At 36.5% G+C, this 23,799-nt stretch overlaps 1 protein-coding gene and 1 long non-coding RNA gene across 3 annotated transcripts; both read left to right on the top strand.

The window, feature by feature from the left end:
• The first annotated feature begins 992 nt into the window (after window positions 1-992).
• On the top strand, window positions 993-12,269 carry LOC104429782 (hydrophobic protein LTI6B-like). Of its 2 annotated transcripts, none has more exons than XR_005549587.1 (3): window positions 993-1,088; window positions 11,310-11,407; window positions 12,018-12,269. XR_005549587.1 is itself a non-coding variant. In XM_039309004.1 (3 exons), the coding sequence occupies exons 1-2, from the start codon at window positions 10,877-10,879 to the stop codon at window positions 11,391-11,393; spliced, it is 168 nt and encodes a 55-aa protein (XP_039164938.1). In that variant the 5' UTR covers window positions 10,674-10,876; the 3' UTR covers window positions 11,394-11,407; window positions 12,018-12,269. The 2 variants fall into 2 exon arrangements, 1 of the variants encoding a protein (XP_039164938.1); XM_039309004.1 differs by lacking the exon at window positions 993-1,088 and adding an exon at window positions 10,674-10,960.
• Window positions 12,270-16,084: 3,815 nt separating this feature from the next.
• Window positions 16,085-17,580, top strand: LOC104429784. The gene is made up of 3 exons (XR_005549588.1): window positions 16,085-16,391; window positions 16,847-16,944; window positions 17,332-17,580. It is a non-coding gene; the product is annotated as an uncharacterized LOC104429784 (long non-coding RNA).
• Window positions 17,581-23,799: the final 6,219 nt, after the last annotated feature.

Here is a 23,799-nt window from a genome sequence, read left to right on the forward strand (position 1 = left end):
AAAAGAATTTCCTAACTTAACAAGGGCTGGACATTTTTCTAGAAAATGATTATCAGAAAAGTATTTTCTTTAAACGTGAAATTTATCTCAAAACAAACACATTTCAAGAAACCACTCAAAGTAAGTTTGGTGACATTTATGCTTCTGATAACAATTTTTGTTCAGAACTAGTTTCTTTTTCCATTTATGTTCCTATGAACAAATAATCAGATTTTTTTTACTTATAATTTTTATCCCAAATCTATTCCTTAGTTGCTTTTTATTTCGGTAAATGGAAAAATTAATAGATATTATCAAATGGACATCCGTTCTTTTTCCGTGCCGGGGAATAAAAGAAAAAAATAGAAAAACAAGACGAATATTAAACATGTCCTAAAGTTACCTATTTAAATTAGGAAACCATATAAAATTTAAATTGAAATTTCTTTAGGAGTTCAAATTCCAAAAGATGAGTCGGGACAAATCGTGATTGATGTGGTCCAATTAAACCCCAAGTCCAGTGGGAGGAGCCTAGGAGGAGGGGAACATGCACATGGGGTTGATCCCACGTGGGGTTGTTAGGATCACCATGACATGATCCTGAGCTGTAAATGATTCTTGGGCAAGCCGAAAAGAAGATGCCTCTTTGTAGTTTGAAATTCGAATCAGTTTATAAAGAAGAACGGGAAGAAAAAAAAAACGGTCTTCATCATCTATCCGAAGAAATAAATTAATAAACAGATCCAAAAATAATAAAAATATAAAAGAAGCAAAGCAAAAGCCCAAGAAAGGCAAAGCCCTGGCTGGCCCGCCACGCGTCGGCCCCGCCCCCTATAAGTACGACCCACGATCCCGCACCTGTTGCTCGCTGTCACCTGCAAATATCCCTCGAATTTCTCTCTTGCCCTCTTCCGTTCCCTCTCGATTTCTCTGTTTTCTTGTCCATTTTCTCAAGCTCGTTCAGAAAGCGAATCTGCTCCACCTTCACTTCGGTAAAGAGAGAGAAAGGAACAGGAAAAATGGCGGACGAGGGCACGATGAACTGCATCGACATCCTCCTCGCCATCATCTTGCCTCCTCTCGGGGTCTTCCTCAAGTTTGGTTGCCAGGTGATGATCGCCCTCCTCATCTCTCTCTCTCTCCTTTTCTTTTTTTTTTTTTTACTCTGCTTTTTTTAGCAATTTGCCTTGAAGTGCTTTTAATTTAGAGGGAGAAAAAACTTACGCAGTAATTTGCCTTGAAGTCGAGAGTTCTGGGTTCACAGGGCAGTCGAGAGTTGGGTTCTCTCTTTTTTTTAGTAGGGTTTTGCCAATTTTATGCGCGGGTGAAAGTCTTTTTTTCGGAGGCAAATTTTTTATTTTGTATTTTTTTTCTGGTTTCTTAATGTATAAGCAAAGGCAAAAAAAAAAAGAAAAAAAAAAAGGGAAAGGAGATATAATTTATGGGAGGGTTTCTTAATAGTTTTGATCTTGATTTTGGTTTTGATTTTGACTTATGTATGTATATTTGCAGGTGGAGTTCTGGATCTGTTTGGTGCTCACGCTCTTTGGCTGGATTCCTGGTATCATTTACGCCGTCTATGCCATTACCAAGTAACTCAACTCGATTGAGTAAGCTCTCTCTCTCTCTCTCTGCGTGTCTATATATACACACGCATATATATGTATATATGGATATAATTTTGAAAAATATTATTAGTTCAGATAATTGTTAGAAGGACCCCACTCACTCTCTCTCTCTCTCTCTCTCTCTCCTGAAAAAAAGGACAAAAAAAGAAGAAAAAATGGGGACTCCGCTAATTGGTAGATAAAATTATATGATGAGTCATGCATGGGGACTCCGCGAGTTAGGTGGGTCTCTTTTATTTTATTTTATTTTCAAACCAGATATAATAGACCATGACGCGTAACGACACGCGTCCAGTACATCCGGGCTTTTGAATGTGCAAAATATTTAATAAAAGGATCACGAAGAGTACGTGCGTGTTAAGGCGTTTTAACGAAAAATCTGATTTGTCTACTTCTTTTGTATTTTTGTTTCGACAGGTGGCAACACATGATGGGCTGATGCGTCTCCATTCAACGGTCACGAATTTCGTGGGATCTCATCTTCTTCTTCTTCTTCTTCTTTTTTGGGTCAGGAATATCATCTTCGTCGAACGTGTCCTTTCTTCTCTTCGTTTTTTTTTTTTCCTGTAATTGTCATTAGTTGTCCGTAGCGTGATGATGATTTGTTGTATTGTTGGATTCATTTCTTATGTATGAAGTGGCGCTCTGGATCTGTCGGCAGATTTTCAGATATTGCTTTTAATCTCGTTTCTTTAATTGACCCCACTCGAGATTTATAAGCTTTCCTACTAATAAAAAGGAGGATTCGCTTGCACGTTCGTGAGTGGAGGAGGGACCAGCGTCCCAATTTGCCCAATAAAGTAACGCGAGTCATTTTCTCGAAGACATTTTAAAATGATGAAATATATATATATATATATATGTACATATACATATCTATTACTATCATAAACAATTCCAAGGTAAATATCACAAAAAAGGTCAAGGTAAATATCACAAAAAAGGTCAAATTTTATCTATTATGACATAAAGACTCCAATTTTTTTATGTAAAGAAAACCCTAAACTTGCCCAACATAGCACACACACCCTATATTCTTTTCTTAATCACGAAAAAAACCCAAACTTAGCCTCTATTTCAATCCTATTAATGGTTAATTTGTCACATGAGTATAAATTAGGAGTTTTTATGACGCAAAAAAAAAAATTTGAGGCAATTTTAAGGTATTTGTGTCAAAAATGTTAAGGGCATGTGTGACACAAATACCATATATTCTTTTCTTAATGACCAAAAAAAAAACCCAAACTTAGCGTCTATTTCAATCCTATCAATGGTTAATTTGTCACACTAGTGTAAATTAAGGGTTTTTATGACACCAAAAAAAAAATATTTGGGGTTATTTGTGTCATAAACAAAATTAGATTATTTGTGTCACGATGGACATGATTTAAAATTTTTTGTAATAGTAACCCTCATCAATAGAATGCATGTATTTCCTTGAAATTGGGATAAAGAAACTTTTTTATATGTACCTCATGAGAAACAAAAGATAAAATGATATTAATTGTTGTTTGCACGGAAGAATGGTAGGTTGTCTATATGAATAAAAGCATGTGACTAGAATGTTGAGAGTATCATTAAGCATGTATCCCATTGTTGACAATCACAAGGATTATTATTGATATTAATGCACATCGATGACCAATATTGTTTAGTTGTCGATATACGACAATAGATGGCTAATGATAGTTGACAAAAGTATGGATCAACAAGGTCAACAGATTATCGATTAAGGCATCAAGAGAGAGTGATGGAGATTGTGGAGCAACTAATGCACAATTTTAAAGGAACAACTATTTGGAAACGAGGTCATGACATTGTGAAAGTGTGAGCACAAAATTTTTAGAGATAAGGTAACATGGCTCTAACCATAGAAGAACTACTTAGCGATGATAATGATATAACCATTAAAATAACATTATTTGTGTTGACATCTAAATTTTGACGACTCAATTATTTATTTATTGCATAAAAATTAGGGATCAATTTTATCTCCGAAAAAAAATATTATAATGTATAATATATAATTTTAGATGCATTTATTTATTTATTATTATTATATTTGCATTGGACCGATGACGGATGAGTTTGATTTCATGATTCCGAGCTTTAAATTGACAAGTTAAATTAAGCCCACAAAGAGAGCAAATTGGCTCAAGCTCATATTATCGATGAAATATTACGAACTCATCTTTGCGAGATTTCAAATTTAAAAAAATCCTATTGCAATTTTGAATCTTTGGTAATATGTGACAAAATCAGTGGAGAATATTCCTTTTTTGCAAAGAAAATCTAGAAGAGATGTCAAAAATAAAATGAATATTACGTTCAAGAGGTTATAGGTGATCTTTGTGTATATTAAAAAAAAGATAAAATATTCAACAAATATCACATTTTTGGTGGTTCTTAGGCCTCGGCCATGGTTGGCGATCGGCCGTTGAGGTGGCGACCTCGCCAAAGCGTTGCCGGCCGCCGGCAAGGCTCGGCTTTAACTTGGCCGGGCGAGCTTGGCCTTGCTAGATTTAGGCGAGGCTGTTGGCCCTCGTCGGCTGGTCGTCGGTCGCTAGCCATGGCCATGGCCGGCGACCAGCCAAAAGAAAGGAAAAAAAAAAAATATTAAAAAATTAAAAAAACAAAAAAAAATTATACTAGCAAAATCATTTTTCTTTTGCTGAAAAAGTACCGGGGCAGCAACAGCAACAGAGAAGAAACAGAGAGGGAGGTGACATGAGGGAGCAGAGGAGAGAAAAAAGAAAGAAAGAAAAGCGGAGACTGTTCATCTTCCTCGCGAGCTCCTCTGCTTCCGCTCCGCCACCGCTGCCCCACCGGTCTCACCCGCTGCTGCTGCCTCGCCGCGGCCGCACCACCGCGCTTCCGAACGCCACCACCGTCGCTGGTTGCAGCGCCGCGTCCGTCCGCCACCCTCTGCCCGCATCTCCGCCCGACGCCTGCAGCTGCCCGCCCGTCTGCAACTCCACAGCTGCGCCTCCGCCGAACGCCGCGAACACCACCCGTAGTGCCTGCCGTCGCCGCCCACACACTGCTGCCTCCGAGCGCCGACGCCCGCGCCTGCACCTCCGCCACGAGCAGCTCGCCACCGCGCCGCCCGACGCCGCGACCACGCGCTGCTGCCGTCGCTCGCCCGTGCCTTCCTCCGCCCGTAGCAGTCCTCCGCCGAGCCGCTCCGCCCTCTGCTGCTGCCACCGCCTCGAGGCAGCCGCGCCGCCAGCCCGCTCGAGTCAGCCGCCGAGCTGCCTTCCGTCCGAACACCACCGCCGCTGCCTCTGTTCCGGGTCCCCTTGCCCGCTGGTCCGCTCGCTGCTGCCGACGCCACGCATCTGCCGCCTCCTCGCCGGAGCTCCGAAGTCAGCTGCCCTCCGACCGAAGGCGATCCACCACCTTCAGCTGTCCACCACGCCGAAGAACAGAGCAAATCCAAGCTCATCCCATTGCTTGGAATTATAAGACAATGAAAGGGAATCAAACTCCAAATTCCTTCGGAACACGATTCTCTTATGCCGTGGTCGAGAGATATGTCCTTCGAAAAGATCGTGACCTTTTAATTTCTCCGGACCGCATGCACGAGGGCCAATACGGGCCCAACATCTCTTCATCATATAGTACAGATCGAACATAGATAAGGCCCAAAATGAAGCCCGGGATTCTCTCAAGATTCATCCAAGCCCAGCCACTCGATGAACGTGATTGTAACCCAACCAGACTCAAAACAATCAAAAACTGATTCTTCAAATTTGTATGGGGCCCAAAAAAATTTAACTCGAAGCTAGGCCCAATTAGGTTGGGCTAGACAAATGAAGCTCCTCTCAACCAGCCTATTGATCACGCTACTTTTCTATAAATTGAAACGAAAAACTTTCTTCCCTAAGAAAAGATTGAGCTGGAAATAGGAATCGCCATTGTATTTTGAGGATAGATAGTCTTGTGAATGGGCTTTCCCACGTCATGCTTAACTCCATTGTTTTTCCCAATCAAATCGCATCCCCACCTTGTTCTGAACAAATGAAATCAACATTCACATGATTGATTAATGACTTTGCAAAAGCTCGAAAACAACCAATAAGAAATAGTCTCTTTTGCACCACCGCCGCATCATAAAAATATATAACCGATGTTCACATCCCCACCTCATCCCAAACCGAAGATGATTGACACTCCAAAAATTGATTAATTTTCTCCAAATTAGCTTAGCAAAAGCTCGAAAAGACCAATATGAAATAGTCTCCTTTGCATCACTACCTTATCCTAAACAAGTAAATTTGACATCCACAGTTCACTAACTAATTATTCAGCTCTAGATTAGCTTTGCAAAAGCTTGAAAAAAGACCAGTACGAAATACTCCCTTTCGCATCGCCATCTCATCCGAAACAAATAAATTGACATCCCAAAATTTGATTAATTAGCTTTGCAAGAGCTCGAAAATGACCGATATGAAACAGTTTTTTTTGCATCATCACCTTGTCCTAAATAAATAAAATTGGCATTCGAAATTTAATTAATTAATTAGCTCCAAATTATCTTTACAAAAGCTCAAGAAGGCCAACAATGAAATAGTCTCTTTTGCATCTCCACCTCATCCTAGACAAATAAAATTGTCATATCGCAATTAATTAATTTAATAATTAGCTCCAAATTAGCTATGGAAAAACAGGAAAAAGGACCCAAGACGAAGCAGTCTCTTTTGCGTGACCATCTCATCTAAACATACAAAAGTTTACATTCCAGATTTAATTAATTAATTAACTCAAAATTAGCTTTGGAAAGGCTGAAAAATACTAAGAAGAAGCATCTTGTTTGCATCTACACCTAATCCTAATTTAATAAATTTGACATTCCAAAATTAGCTTTGCAAAAGATCAAAAAAGACCAACAATGAAATGGTCTCTTTTGCATCCCCACCTCCTCCCAAACAAATAAAATCGACATTCACAAAATTAATTAACCAATCAATTAGCTCCAAATATGCTTCGCAAAATTTCAAAAAAAAAGACCAACACAAAACGGTCTCTTTCGTGCATCTTTCTCCAACGGCATAAGGCCTCAAGTGATTACATCGATCAAGTAATTGTACCATTTATTGCCCTCTCTTTGGGCCATTTGATCAAGTTATTACATCCATTGCACTGTAGTTAATAGAATAAACCTTCGAAATTGGAGCATATGCACCAGCATTGTGGAGCTGTCTAGATGCACGAATCCATGATCTCGAAAATTTCTATCGGTGTAATTAATTAGTTAATAAGTGTCTTAAACAACTATCTAAATCACCCTTTCCCAAGCCGCCACCTCTTTTTCCCCTTTAATCACGATGCTCCTTACTAATTCAACGCTGAAAAAAAGAAAAGAAAAAAAGAAAAAGAAAAGGAAATCCCACCCGACATATCTGGCACACGTGGGAAGGTGAGGTCGGCTGCAAATCCCTTAATGTCCGGTCGAAACAATAATTTCAATAAACACATTTTATTTATTGAATTTGTCTTTTGGAACCGACAAAAGGGAGACGTGTAGAAGAAGATGATTCGGTCACGTGCTAGAGCACGTCCTCCGCGTTTGAGCCGTAGATTATATCTCCACCGTCCATAACGTCGGCCTCCGTAGCCGCCGTTATCCAAGCACCAAGCACGAAGTTCATGGGACTTCACTTCATCGAGAATTGTTTTCTTTTTTGGACAAAACAAAGGGCGAATCGGATAATTTAGGTCAGTACGTGTAAATTTGATAAAAGTCAATGAATTAAAATAAATAATTAAATTAAAATTTAGCCTAGAGTGACTCTAATCGAGCTTGATCATGCGAGAATAATATTACGTGATTGTTGAAGTTGTGATGGATTTGGTTCCATGTTGCTTGTCTCCCTCTATGATCCTATCGAAATCACAATTCCGTATGAGCTCGGCATTTAGGGTCCGCTAGTGACGTTGCATAACCAATGTTTTGCAAGAATTATCCGTATTCAATCAAGTTGAGATTGATGTCGTGCAACTTCACGCCATTTCCAGCCATGGGTCAGTTGGTTCGGTGTAAATCGATCCCAATCCACCTTGCAAACCGGACAAAACCGGCCATTTCTAGGTGATTTTCGAGGATCAGACCAAATTGATGACCTGATTAAGATTTCTTATTTTTTAATTTTTTTAATTGTAAAGCAAATCCTAAATAGTAATCTTTTAGTTCTTTTTATGTTTGGAAAATTCCATTATTGGAGTGGGTGGGGCAATTTTAGGTTCCACAAATTGATAATAAATCTTGCCTCGGTTCGCTTTCGGGTTTCAAGGTGGAAATTAACCCATCCTGAAACCGATTACCCATTTTGGTCAGAGACTCAAAATGCTTTGTTTGCGATATTTACAACGAATGTCAACACACTCCGAAGATAAGAGGGTGAAGGGAGCTCAATTCATTTAATTCAATCTGACCAATCGAATTACACATTGACTAGTCCTTTCGAATTTTGTATGCTTCTAATGTGAATGCTCTCTTTTTTTCTTTTCTTTTTTTCATATTCATACCTCAGATGCGCGCATGAGAGATGAAGCATACTAATGAAGTATCCAAATGATTCCCTCAACGATTCCCTCGGTTTAAAAAAAAAAATAAAAATTTATGCTCCAACTTCCTCCAGATCAAAAACCCTGATTTTATAAAGTTCAAATATCGCTGGCGCTCTATGCTTTTGCCGTCATCGAATCGGCATCATGAAATCGGCTTTCTTTGTGGTTTATACGTCGATTCTCTCTTTGTGGAAAACGGTTTATATTCGGACACCTTGTGACGAGGATCTAAAGATTACGGTGAACAGACAAATGGGCCCCACACTTACCCAAGGCTCGAGTTTTTTTCTTAATTAAATTTTCGGATATAAGGCTCGAGTGTAAACGACAACAAATAGTTTTTTTTTTTTACCATTATCTTGTCGGGATTGCCCTGGTTAGTTGTATCGAGGGTCCTGTAGCCTTTTTCAATTCATTTTCGCAAGTGCTCGATAACACCGAAATTATATTGTTTATTATGTAATCCACATACTCATTCGAAGTATGGACAAAGAAAATACAACAATGAATGAGCATGTGAAGAAAACAATGAAAATTACATTTCAATTATAAACTTTTCGATTTGATCAATGTAATTTTGAAATTTGTAGTCCTTTTGGTCATTTGTCGTTGGAAATTATTGATGTGATGTTTCGTAAATTGTCCATGTTAGTATGTCGCATAAGAGGTTGCAGATGACTAAACGCCACATCAATAATTTCCTATGGCAATTGGTTGGCAGGACAGTATTGAAGTTTTGTACAAAATTTATGATCATATTAATAATATTGAAAAGTTTATGATCAAATTGATATTGATACAATACGTTTAAGATTAATCAGTATATCAAGAGAAAATATCAGAACAGCCTCGTATTATGAGAAGATGAGTTTTATTAAGATGGTAGAAATTTTATTATGAATGTAAAATGTGTGAGAGGTATGGAGGATACATGGTTGGTTACATTACTCTTCTTAGACTGGGATGCTGTTCATCGCTTAACATTAAATTTTGCAATTTTCAATAGAATGCATTATGCATGTATCTCCATGAAATTGAGATCGAAAACTTTTTGCGTGTACTTCACGAGTAGCAAAAGGTAAAAGGATATTACATATTCAAGACCGTCTCCATTTTACTATTTAAATATTGCACTCGACAACTTCTTCGTCGTCATTGTTGTAAAGATAAGCGAATAAATGACAATAAATAAAACAGGAAAATAAATCATATGTTGTATTTTACATGATTTGGTTGATGTGACTCGTCTCACGAGGAGATTAGTACAAGATTGCACCATAAATAAAGTGATTTCATAGAAATCACAATCACAATCGAGTTATAGCCAAATATTCTCAACATTTCCCAACTTTTAATACATCCGATAACTCATATAATGTACGTTAATAATTTGTCATAAAATATTTTTTCAATCTCACATAGAGATTCACAAAATCCCATCACGAGATTTACTAGTTTCAAAACACTTATGATTTCTCTAGGGCATACTTCATGAGCGCACCGCACAATTGATTGTTACCATAAGGAACCCTTCTTAAGAAGTCCACTAAAATCAAGAGTATATTTGTTTATTTGAAAAGAATTCGTTTGGTTCGCTAAAAATGATCAATCTACAGAAAATCTTTTACAATCAAAGAAAATTCACATGCTTAAAATTGAGAAAAGGAATTTCCTAACCTAACAAGGGCTGGACATTTTTATAGAAAATGATTATCAGGAAAGTATTTTCTTTAAACATGAAATTTCTCTCAAAATAAACACGTTTCAAGAAACTACTCAAAGTGAGTTTGGTGACATTTATGTTTCCGATAACAATTTTTGTTCATAACTAGTTTTTTTTCCTATTTATGTTCCTATGAACAAATAATTATATATATTTTTACTTATTATTTCTATGCCAAATCTATTCCTTAGTTATTTTTTTATTTTAGTATAGAAAAATTAATAGACATTATCAAACGGATATCCATTTTTTTTTTCATTTTGAGAAATCAAAGAAAAAAAACAAGATGATTATTTAACATGTCCTTAAATTACCTATTTAAATTAGGAAACTATCGGAAACTATAAAAAATTTAGATTGAAATTTCTTTACGAGTTCAAATTCCAAAAGATGAGACGAGGCAATTCGTGATTAATGTGGTCCAATCAAACCCCAGGTCGGTGGGAGGAGGAGGTGGAGGAGGAGGAGGGGAACATGCACATGGGGTTGTAGGATCACCATGATCATTCATAATCCTGAGCTGTACATGATTTTTGGGCTAGCCGAAAAGAAGATGCCTCTTTCAAGTTAGAAATTCGAATCATTTTACAAAGAAGAACGGGAAAAAAAAAAAAAAAAAAAGAAAACGACCCAATTCTTCATCATCCGCCCGAAGAATAAACTCATAAACAGATCCAAAAAATAAAAAATAAAAGAAGCAAGCAAAAGCCCTAGAAAGGCAAAGCCATGGCCTGGCCGCCACGTGTCGGCCCCGCCCCCTATAAGTACTACCGCCGATCCATTTGTTACTTACCGTAACCTGCAAATATCCCTCGAGTCTCTCTCTCGCCAACCTCCGCTCCCTTTCGATTTCTCTGTTTCTTCTCCATTTTCTCGAGCCCGTTCGAAAAGGGGTTTTTCTGCAGAGAGAAATTTCGCTTCTCCTTGGCTTTGGTAAAGAGAGAGCTAGCAGAAGAGACAGAAAGGAACAGGAAAAATGTCTGGCACGATGAATTGCATCGACATTATCCTAGCCATCATCTTGCCTCCTCTCGGGGTCTTCCTCAAGTTTGGTTGCCAGGTGATGATCGCCCTCCTCATCTCTCTCTCTCTTTTTTTTTTTTTTTTTCCTTTTTTACTCTGCTTTTAATTTAGAGTGAGAAAAAGAAAATAGTAATTTGCCTTGAAGTCGAGAGTTCTGGGTTTTCTCTTTTTTTAGTAGGGTTTTGCCAATTTTATGCGGGGGTGAAAGTCTTATTTTGGGAGGCAAATTTTTTAATTTTTATTTTTTCTGGTTTCTTAATGTATAAGCAAAAGCAAAAAAAAAAAAAAAAAAAAATGGGAAAGGAGATATAATTCATGGGAGGGTTTCTTAATAGTTTTGATCTTGATTTTGGTTTTGATTTTGACTTATGTATGTATATTTGCAGGTGGAGTTCTGGATCTGTTTGGTGCTCACGCTCTTTGGCTGGATTCCTGGTATCATTTATGCCATCTATGCTATTACCAAGTAACTGAACTTAATTGAGTAAGCTCTCTCTCCCTGCGTGTCTATATATACACACGCATATATATATGTATATATGGATATAATTTTGAAAAATATTATTAGTTCAGATAATTGTTAGAAGGACCCCACTCTCTCTCTCTCTTTCCCCCTCTCTCCCCCTCTGTCTCCCCAGAAAAGGAAAAAAAGAAGAAAAAAATGGGACATCACTAATTTTGTTTTTAAATTTTGTTCCAGAAAAAAAGAAATAATTTTTTTTTAGTTTTTGTTTTTGTTCCAGAAGGGTTTCTGAGAAAAAAATAGGTTTGAAACAAAAATGTAAACAAATCCGTTTATGTTCTTTTAAAAAAAATTAAATAGAAAAAAGAAATGAAAATAAACAGGCCCTTAATAGATAAAATTATATGATGAGTCATGCATGGGGACTCGCCTAATTAGGCGGGTCTCTTTTATTTTATTGTTTTTCAAACCAGATATAATAGACCACGACGCGTAACGATACGCGTCCTGTACTTCCGGGCTTTTGAATGCGCAAAATATCTAATAAAAGAACCACGAAGAGTACGTGCGAGTTCAGGCGTTTTAACGAAAAATCTGATTTTTCGTACTTTTTCTATTTTTGTTTCGACAGGTGGCAACACATGATGGGCCGATGCGTCTCCATCCAACGGTCGCGATTTCGTGGGATATTATCTTCTTCTATTTTTTATTTTTTTTGGGGTCATAGGGATATCATCTTCGTCGGATGTGTCCTTTCTTCTCTTCGTTTTTTTTCCTGTAATTGTCATCAGTTGTCCGTAGCGTGATGATGATTTGTTGTATTGATGGATTCATTTCTTATATATGAAATGGCGCCCCGGCTCTGTCGGCAGGTTTTCAGATATTGCTTTTAATCTCGTTTATTTAATTGACCCCACTTGAGATTTATAAGTTTTCCTATTGATAAAATTGAGATTACGCTCGAAGGTTTGTGAACGGAGGAGGGACAGCGTCCCAATTTGCCGAATAAAGTAACGAGTCATTTTCGCAATGACAATTTAAAATGATGAAATATATATATATATATATATATATATTAAACGACAGTTGGAATTGCTTATGATAATAAAATAGAGTAAATTATTATCATTATACATGAAATTATTTTAGATATGAATTATTTTTTAGAAAATGTTGTTGATACAACTTTCCATAAATTTTCTTACGAAACTATGCCATGTGCAATGTAGGATGTTTAATGGTGACTAAATTAAAGGTAAAGTCAATAATTTTTCATGGTAATTGACCGGAATAATTACATTGGAGTTTTGCGCAAAAGTTTAGGATCACATTAGCAATTTATGACAATCCATATCATATAATATATTTGAAACTAATTGAGTGTTGTATAAGAAAGTATTAGAAGAATGTCAAGAGAAGTCTAGTTTTGTTAGGATGATAGAAATTTTATATAAATGTAAAATTTGTGAGAGATAAGGAGGACACGTGGCTTGTCACTTATTCCATCTTAGATTAGGATATCTTGTTCATCGTATAAAATTAAACTTTTATAATTTAACTCAAAGATAAATATCACAAAAAATCTCAAATTTTATCTATTATGACATAAAGACTCCAATTTTTTTATGTAAAGAAAATCCTAAACTTGCCTGGCATAGCTCAAAAACCCTATATTATTTTCTTAATCACGAAAAAAAACCCAAACTTAGCCTCCACTTCAATCCTATCAATGGTTAATTTGTCATGTGAGTATAAATTAGGAGTTTTTATGACACAAAAAATGTTTAGGGTATTTGTGTCATAACGAGCAATTTTAAGGTACTAGTGTCAAAAATATTAAGGGAATGTGTGACACAAATACTATATATTCTTTTCTTAATGAATAAAAAGCCTAAACTTAGCATCTATTTTAATCCTATCAATGGTTAATTTGTCACACTAGTATAAATTAAGGGTTTTTATGGCCAAAAAAAATATTTGGGGTTATTTGTGTCATAATAAACAATTTTAAGGTTATTAATGATAAACAAAATTAGATTATTTGTGTCACAATGGACATGATTTAAGATTTTTTGTAATAGTAACCCTCATCAATAGAATGCACATATTTCCTTGAAATTGGGATAATTTTTTTTTTATATGTACCTCATGAGAAACAAAAGATAAATTGATATTAATTGTTGTTTGCAACGAAGAATAGTCAGGTTGTCTATAAGAACAAAAGCACGTGACTAGAATGTTGATAGTATCATTAAGCATGTACCCATTGTCGATGATCACAGGGATTATTATCGATATTAATGCAGATCGATGACTAATACTGTTTAGTTGTTGATGTACGACGGTGGATGGCTAATGATAGTTGACAAAAATATGGATCAATAAGGTCGATAGATTATCGATTAAGGCATCAAGAGAGAGTGATGGAGGTTGTGGAGTGACCGACGTGCGATTTTAAAGAAACAACTATTTGGAAACGAGGTCATGACATCGTGAAAGTGTGGGCACAAAATTTTCAAAGGTAAGGGAACATGGCTAGAAGCATAGAAGAACTACTTAGCGGTGATTATGATATAACCATTAAAATAACATCGTTCGTCTATAGAATACTGTGTTTGTGAACAAAAAAATTTATTATCTTTCAATTATCTTTACTTTCATGTACTGCACTTTTAGTTTCTGAAGTCATATTGTTGATTAAATTTTGATGTGTTTCTTAACTATAGTTTCTAGATCTGTGTCGTTGATTAATTCGAGTGATCGTACGACATTCTATAACGTCTAATGATAAGTGTGTAATCCGAAACCACTAATTTGAGCTTCCATTTTTAACAAAATACATGACTAAGAATTTTGCTTTATTAATATTTCATAAATTTCAAGTATCTAAATATCAATGGATTATAGCAAATGATGGTCATTAGAGGTAATGATTTACTGCAATCGTTTAATTAAAAGTACATACGGAATGTGGGTAGATGGTAGATTTCAGGTTCCTAAGTATGCAGGACTGGTTTAAGGTTCTAAAATTAGGTAATCTATTATAATAGGTATGTTCCAAGTTCTAGGTGAAACTTGAACGGGAACAAAGCTTAAAATCGTCCACCCATAGTTTCTACATTAGGTTTTGTTAGTTTATGAAAGGTGAAAATTTTTATTTTCTTGATGCGTGTGCATGTTGACGGCAAAAGTTTTTTTCTTTTTTTCCTTTTGGGCGTTTTGTTTATTAAGAAAAAAAGAAGAGAAAAAACATATAATTTTGGGATTGGCCAAAGAGAGAAATGAAAAAAAAAAAAAAATACTTATCTTTTGGGGGTTTCAATTTTGATTATATATTTGAAGGTGGAGTTCTAAATCAGGAGAAAATATTGAGTGGGCTAGCCACGCCAAGTTGCTGTGCATTGGCCAATCAAGAGGTGACATGTTCTCCACGTGGAGCCAGGTCTCACCATTATTTTAAGTCAAACTCTCTCATCCATGGCTTTATTTTGAGTAGCATTTATGCCATCTATGTCATTACCAAGAAGTCAAGAACTCTCCCTCCCTCTCTACATATGTATGACCACAAAATAATTGAAGTGCCCCATTCTCTCACACACAAAAATTCTCAGTATTTCCCAACTTATAATTATGCCCAATAATTCACATAATGTTCGCTATTTGTTTTTCACAAAATAGTTTTTCAGTCTCACAAAGAGATTCACAAGAACTCAGCACAAGATTTATTGGTTTCAAAACACTTGCAATTTCTCTAGGATGTAATTCACGAGCACCCTGCACAATTCATTATTGCCATCAGGACCCTTCTTGAGAAATTCACTAAAATCAAGAGTCTATTCATTTGGGTGAAAGAATTTTCCGTGGATTGGGTTTTTAAACGATCCTACGTTTGGTTTGCTAAAAATGATCGGTCAATAGAAAATCATTTACGGTTAAAAAAATGCTTGCTTAAAGTTAGGACCAAGAATTTTCTAACCTAATGAGGGAAAACATTTTTCTGGAAAATGATTATCCAAAAAGTATTTTCTTTAATCAAGAAATATCTCTCAAAACAAAAATATTTCAGGAAACCACTTATGGTACTTTTGATTACTTTTTTTATTTCTGTTAACAAGTTCTATTTAGAAATAGTTTTTTTTTCTGTTTCCGTATAAAAAAAATAACACGTGTTATCAAATGGATTTTTATATTTTTAGAAATAAAAAGAATAGAAAAATAGTAAAAAAAAAAAGGATGATGATCACACATGCCCTAAAACTACCTATTTAAACTAGGAAACTATCCGAACTAAAAGAAATAAAAAAATAAAAAAATAGATCGGATTTCCTTCGTGAGGTCAAACGCCGGAAGATGGAAGGGGACAGATCATGACAACGATTAAATGATGTGGTCCAAGCAGACCGTAAATCCAATGTAAGAGGGTTGGCAGCCGTGCACATGGGGGGGTCTTAGGATCACGAACCGTCAGCCCATCTTCTCATCATCCCCCATTCGTGATCCTGAGCTGGACGTGATTCTTGGTCAACCCTAAAAGAAGACGCTTCTTTTAAGCTTCAAATTCGAGTCATTTTTTAAAGGAGGAGAGGAAAAAAAAGAAGAAAAAAAAGGCCTAATTCACCATCCCTATCCGTCTGAAGAATAAATTAATAAACAGAAGCAAGCATACGCCCACGGGAAGCAAAGCCCCGGCATGGCCGCCGCGTGTCACCCCAGGCCCCCTATAAGTAGGAGCCTCGATCCCGCATCCCTTGATCACTTTCGCTTACCAATATCCCTTGAATCTCTCTCTCTCCCTCTTCCGTGTTTGTTCTGCATTTTCTCAAGCTCGTTCGAAAAGGGCTTCTTGCAGAGAGCAAATTCACTCCTTCGCTTCGGTAAAGAGAGAGCTAGCAGAAGAGAAAAAGAAGAGGGGAAAATGGCGGACGAGAGCACGATGAACTGCGTCGACATCCTCCTAGCCATCATCTTGCCTCCTCTCGGGGTCTTCCTCAAGTTTGGTTGCCAGGTGATGATCGCCCTCCTTATCTTCTTCTTCTTCTTCTTCTTCTTTAATTAATAAATTCAGTGGGGAAAAAATACTAATTTGCCTTGGAGGTGGGAGTTCTGGGTTTTTTGTCTTTTTAGTAGGGTTTTTGTTAACGTAATTAGATATTTGACTATGCTTTCATTTAGCAGTTTAAATTCTTAGAATAGTATTTATCAGTTTTGATATCATGTAAAATTTTGTGAAATTACTATTAATTGTTCTAAAAGTTTAAATCATTATAAGAAGGCATAGTTTAATTTTTAATTGCCCTAATAATTTTGTCAATTTTATGTGGAGGGTGAAAGTCTTATTTTCGGAGGTAATTTTTTTTTTTTTTAGTTTTCTGGTTTCTTAATGTTTAAGCCAAAAAGAAAAAAAAAAGGAATATGATTTTTTGGGAGGGCTTTTTGATTTTGATTATTTTGTGTATGCAGGTGGAGTTCTGGATCTGTGTGTTGCTCACTATCTTAGGCTGGATTCCCGGTATCATTTATGCCATCTATGCCATTACCAAGTAACTGAACTTGATTGGGTAAGCCTCTCTCTCTCTATTTATATAATTATGAAAATTATTATTACTCCAAATAATTATCAGAGGATCCCATTACTCTTTTTCTTAAAAATATAAATAAAAAGGGATTATTACTCTCAAAGTAATTAGTAGATAAACTCATATGATGAGTCATACCTGGGCACTCCGCCAATTAGGTGGGCCTCTTTTTTTATTATTTTTAAATCAGATATTATAGACCGTGGCGCCTAATGACACGTGTCCAGTATTTGCTGGCTTCTAAGTGTGCACATTTCGCTGTTATATTCAATAAAACACGTCAGGAAGATTACGTGCGAGTTAAGGCATTTTAACGAAAAATCTGATCCCTTTGTGTTTTATATTTTTTTTGAATTCTTCTTCCGACAGGTGGCGATGCGTGATGGGCCGATGCGCCTCCATCCAACGGTCGCGGATTTCGTGGGATGTCGTCTTCTTCGAATGTGTCCTTTCTTCTCTTTGGTTTTTTCCTGTAATTGTCATTAGTTGTCCGTAGTGTGATTATTTGTTGTATTGTTGGATTCATTTCTTATTTATCATGTCTCTCTCCCGATACGTCGGCAGATTTTCTGATTGCTATTTTATCTCATTTCTTTAATTGACCCCACTTGAGGTTTATAAGTTTTCCCAATACTACAATCATGATACGCTCGAACGTTCGTGAATGGGGGACAGCATCCTAATTTGCCGAATAAAATAACGCCAGTCATTTTCGCAAAGACTTTCTTTCCTTCCCGCAATGACATTTTAAAATGATGAAAAATATTCGTTAAAAAATAACCGTTTGAATTGCATATGGTAACAAATTAAAGCAAAATATTTTCATTATTTACAGAATTATTTTAGGCATAAATCGTTATCAATAATGAAAACATCGTTTATGAACTAATTATATCAAGCGACAAGAGCGGTTGTTCTTTCAAAATTTTCTTGTGGATAATTCATTTTTAATGAAATTCAACATATTCTTGAGAATATATATTACTAATATAGCGTCCCACGAGTTGTCTATGTATGTATCATGTAGGACGGTTGGTGAAGATTAGACATCGCATTAGCAATTTTTGACGATAATCAGTAGGGAGGACTATGTTAGAGTTTTGTGCAAAGGTTTATGACTACATCAATAAATTAGAAAGTTTATAACCAAATCAACATCATGCAATATGTTTAAAATTGATCAAGTAATTATATGAAGAGAAAATATTAGAAGAATGTTAGTAGTAAGAGAAGACAAGTATTATTAGGAAGATAGAATTTTTTTTATAAATGTAATATGTGTGAGAGATATGGCAGATGTATGGTTTGTCACATTTCCCTTCTTAGATTAGGATCTTGTTCATCATATAAAATTAACCTCTCGTAATTTAATTAAAGGCAAATATCACAAAAAGCTCAAACTATACTTACCGTGATACAAATACCTCAATTTTTTTGAATAATAGAAACCTTAAACTTGCCCACCATAACACAATTACCCAGACTTATATTGGTGTGATATATAGAACTGAGGGTATATCTATCACATTGATATAAGTTAGAGGATTTTTATGACACAAAAAAAGTTTGGTTTATTAGTGTCATTGTGGACAAATTTGGATTTTTAGTGATATAAAAAAAAATCAAGATATTCGTGTTACAGTAGGCATAGTTTGAGATTTTTTTTGTGGCGTTTTATTCAATAGAATGCATGTATTTCCATTAAATTGGGATCGATATTGTCATTTGCACTAAAAATGGCCGAATTGTCTATATGAATAAAAGTGCGTAACAAAAATGTAAAGTTGTAATAAGCATGTACCCCCATTATTGTGACCACAAGCATTATTATCGATATTAATGCACATTTGATGACTGCTACTAATCAGTTGTCGATATACACGCGATAGTTGACAAAAGTATGGATCAATGAAGTCAACGGGTACCAAGAGAAAGCAATGGAGGTTGTCGATCAACTAATGCACAATTTTAAAGGAACAACCATTCAAAGACGATGTGATGGCATTGTGAGACTCATGAATGTTGTTAGGTTAGCACACAATTTTTGGGGAAAATTTCCAAATAAGGATATGAAATACCATTATTTTCTCAAATAAAAATATGAATTTGACCTTATTTCAAATAAGGACATGAAACCCTCATTTTCACAAATAAGGATATGAAGTTGATTTTGTTTCAAATAAGATTAATGATCACGTCAGTCTCGAAGAAAAGCTTGATCTCACCGGCTGGTCAATGGCATCTTCGTCCTTTACTCTTTTTTTTCCTTCCTTTTTTTTTTTCATTTTTTTCTTCTAAAAAGGACAAACTCAAAAAAGAAAATACGGCTAAGATTTAAAATTACAAAGCGGGAGGGCCTGCTTGTGGAACCTTAAAATAAGGCAACAATGCTTGCAAGCAACGAAACCTTAGTCAACAACCAACCTGGTTTAGCCAGGTTTTCGCATGGGACTTGATTGCAGGTGTATGATAATTATATTACCAATTAAAGAAAGAATGTGCTTAGTCGTCGAGCGCCTAGCTCGGATGGGGCAAATTTTGTGTTCGATCGTGTCGCCTTCATGTGAGCAAAACCTTAGTCGCTACGCGTGAAGTCGGATGTGCATTGATAAAGATTGACTGAGGAAAAGTCCATAACAACAAAGAAGAGCCCTCGATATAAAGCCGAAATGAAGATTACCACAAACATACCTCAAATTTCGCTCAAGACCACTAATACACCACTATTTTTGAAAATTTTCAAATACATATTTGAGTTTTTTTTTAAATCACTTCATACACCTTTGCATCAATCATCTTTGTGACTATATGCAAAAGTGTCATTTTCTTTTAAAAAATACCTATAATGAAATCCTAAATTCTCACACCTACCCAAAACTAAGTTAAACCAAACTATTCAAACCTTTAGCTCTATCCGCCGCTGCTATCTCTTGTCAATACGTAACTAGTTGTCACAATATAATAGGTTTCAGGTTCCAAAGTATTTGAGATAGGCTCCAAGTTCAAGAAATGAGGAAACCTATTTCAATGGGTCTTTTAAGTAAAATCTATACTAACCCGAAACTGTCGAATCTTTAATTTCTATACAAAGTTTTGTCATTTTTTTTTTTTTTTGTGGTCAAAAGAGTTCATGTAAGGTGGAAGGTTTAATTGTTTCGATGCCTGTGCATGTTGAAGGCAAATTTTATTTTTTTTGGTCAAAAGGTTTTGTCAGTTCATGTAAGGTGGAAGGTTTAATTGTTTCGATGCCTGTGCATGTTGAAGGCAAATTTTTTTTTTTTTTTGGTCAAAAGGTTTTGTCAGTTCATGTAAGGTGGAAGGTTTAATTGTTTTGATGCGTGTGCGTGTTGACGGCAAAAGTTTTTTTTTTCTTTTTTCTTTTGGGCGTTTTGTTTATTAAGCAAAAAAAGAGAAAAAAGAGTATAATTTTGAGATTGGCAAAAGAAAAAAATGAAATTTTTTTTTTTTTTTTTTTTTGGGGTTTCGATTTTGATTATATATTTGCACGTGGGGTTCTGGATCCGTGTGGCTTTATTCCTTCCTGGTATCATTATGCCATCTACGTCATTACCAAGAAACCAGTTAACCAATTTCTCTCTCTTTCTCTACATATATATATAACTAAAAAATAATTGAAGCACCGCATTCTCTCTCTCACACTCAAAAGAATAAAAAATAAAAAGAGGAAAAAAAGGATTATTACTCCACAAAATAATAAGTAGATAAAAAAATTCACAAAGAAGGCATTTTTCCAAACAAAATCTTTCTTTTTTCTTTTTCTTTTTAATTTTTTATTTGACAGGTGGAGATATGTGAGAGGCTAATGGGCCCTCTAATCCAGCAGTCGCCGATTTCAGGGTGATTTGATCCTCGAACATGTCGGGAGACCTTCTCTTCGTTTTTTTCATATTTTGTCATTAGTTGTCTTGTCTGTAGTGCGATGATTTTTGTATCGTCGGCAGATTTTCGGATATTTGCTTTTATTCTCATCTCGTTGATTGTCCTCACTAAGGATTTTTTCATAATTTTTTTCGTAATAAAAAAAAATGAGGATATGCTAGAACGTTCATGAAAGCAAAGACATTTGGAGTGTATTTATTTCCCCAAAAATAAATAATTTCAAGAATGTTTTTCATTTCAAATCATCGTTTGTACAATTTACATAAATAAATGAATGGAAAATATTTTCAATATGTCAATAATGAAAATATTATTCATTGATAGATTTATCAATCAATTCAAGTAATTATTTTCTTTTGGAAAGTGTTTTCGTATAATTCATTTTTTCACGAAATAAATGGAGTTGTGATGCGTTTGTTTAATTGAAAACTTCATACTAAAAGATAAATTTCCCATGGAAACCATTGTTACAAAAAAAAAAAAATGATTAGTCTTCATTTATTTGATGATTTAGAAAAATTGATTTCTTACTAATCAAAAGATGAAGTTTTTTCCCCAATTTAATTTATGTTGTTTTGATAAATGAAAAACGTTTTCCAATTGAACGATTAGTTTTTGTTATCTAAACATTGAAAAATAATTTCTCGAAAATAATTTTTTCAAATAAATGAATCCTAAATTTGTCTTCGCTTTCTATCTTTTCAAATAAACAGATAATCATGCAAAAGCAAGCTCACTTTCGTCGCGTTGAATGACAGTTAGAATGGGAATTGGAGATTGGGAACCAATTTCAAAAATGTGAAAAAAAAAAGAACAATGAGAAAGAGAATTAGGCTTCCGCTTAGAGAGGTAGGTCCAACATATCGTTGCTTTAATAAATGACTTCCAGTCGGGAAAATAAATTGGCATTTCAAAAGATGCCGAAGATTAATTTAATTTTGAGAATACCCAAATTTCAATAGCTTTTATGAATATTCGACATAGTCGATTACCAAATACATATCTTTGGAATTAATCAAATGAAAAGTAAAATATCCTTGTGTTATCTCCAAAAAGTAGAAATTGCGATCGATGCCATATATAAAGATGAAATCATTTACAATAATAATAATAATTTATTCATTAATTTCGTTGTGAGTTGCCAATTCACATGCCATCCCTTTTCTTCTTTTTAATGTCAAATGATCAAATTACCCACGATAATCTTCTCCCAAGTTCGAATCTTAGGCAATGAAATTTGAAAAAAAAAAGAAAAAAAAAGCATAATCAAGACCGTCACAATCCTAATTGTAACAACCTACAAATTGAAAAATAGAACGGAAAGCATAGACTTTTATTTCCAATTGCACTCTCGTTCCTTGTCATCTTCCTACTTTTTTCTAGGGACATGCGTGACACTCGAGACTAAGTTTATTTGAATTCCCATCTAATGTCTCTATCTTCAACCACACATTGAATTATAGGAACAAATCATGACAATTTCGACCCTACTTTAATTATCTTTTTACGGTTTCGTACAAAAACGATGTCTTGCTCTAAACCCTAGCTAGAGTTAAAAGGCAAGAGAGTACTTGCTTTTCTTAGCCATAAGGGAAACAAGAGAGGAAGATGCTAGGATTCTTTGGACAAGTTGGTGATGGTCCCATGTGGGCGAAGGACCCACGCACGTACTAAACCATCAACATCTACATAGTTGGCAATTTCCCCTCAACTAACGAACCCCAGTCCCACCGCGGACCAGCCCATCTGAAATCTAAAGCTTAATAATGAAGCGAATGTCTACTCTTTTGGTCTGAAAAGATAGTCCTTTGAAGGAATTGTTTTCTTCGATGAAGTTGGTTTTTTGGGTCGAGGATGCTTTCTCAAGGGGTTTTTTTTTTTCCAAGAGAAAGATCTTATTTTAAGTCATGGGGTGGTAAGTGACAAGGACAGATAGCGGTGGCGATAAGAACATGCCCCAACAGTCCATGAATGGAGTAACTATTCTTTAACGATTGCTTAGGGTGCGAATGGTAACGTTTCTTTTCTTTTTTTTGTTCGCAGGAACAGAAAAAAAAAAAGTGTTTTGTTCAGGAACGATTTTTCAACAAAAGAACGCGTTTGGTAACGTTTGGTGGGAATAAAAAATGAACAGAAACACGTTTGGTAAATTTTATTCTTTTTTTGTTTCTTTTAATTTTTTAAACATTTTTATTTTATTTTTCATTTTTTCCTTTCTTTTTTATTTTTCTTTTTTCGGCCGGTCACCGGCCTCCGGCGACCGGCCGACGGGGCCGGCAGCCTCGCCCAGCCACGGCGAGGCTCGCCGGCCCTCGGCGAGGCCGAGCCTCGCCGTGGTTGGGCGAGGCTCGGCCTCGCCTTGGCTGGGCGAGCTCGGCCTCGCCCAGATCCGGCGAGGCCGAGCGTCGCCGGCCCCGGCGAGGCTCGGGCTCGCCGGATCTGGGCGAGCTCGAGCTCGCCCAGCCATGGCGAGGCTCGGGCTCGCCGGATCTGGGCGAGCCCGAGCTCGCCCAGCCATGGCGAGGCTCGGGCTCGCCGGCGCGGGCGAGGCCGAGCCTCGCCTTGGCTGGGCGAGCTCGGGCTCGCCAGATCCGGCGAGCCCGAGCCTCGCCATGGCTGGGCGAGCTCGGGCTCGCCCAGATCCGGCGAGCCCGAGCTCGCCGGATCTGGGCGAGCCTCGAGCTCGCCCAGATCCGGCGAGCCCGAGCCTCGCCGGGGGCCGGCGACGCTTGGCCTCGCCCGCGCCGGCGACGCCGAGCCTCGCCGGGGGCCGGCGACGCTCGGCCTCGCCGGATCTGAGCGAGGCCGAGCCTCGACGGCCGGTCGCCGGCCATGGCCGAGGCCGGCGACCGGCGAAAGAGAAAAGAAGAAAAAAAGAAGAAAAGAAGAAGAGAAGAAGAAGAGAGAGAAGAAGCTCGCCCAAAATGTTTCTTCATT

Source organism: Eucalyptus grandis, chromosome 3, assembly GCF_016545825.1.
Source record: "Eucalyptus grandis isolate ANBG69807.140 chromosome 3, ASM1654582v1, whole genome shotgun sequence".
Lineage (NCBI taxonomy): Eukaryota > Viridiplantae > Streptophyta > Magnoliopsida > Myrtales > Myrtaceae > Eucalyptus > Eucalyptus grandis.

Coding starts and splice junctions, on each gene's coding strand:
- LOC104429782 (XM_039309004.1), top strand. CDS start 10,877: ATGTCTGGCACGATGAATTGCATCGACATTATCCTAGCCATCATCTTG. Junction 10,961..11,309: donor TCCTCAAGTTTGGTTGCCAG/GTGATGATCGCC, acceptor GTATATTTGCAG/GTGGAGTTCTGGATCTGTTT.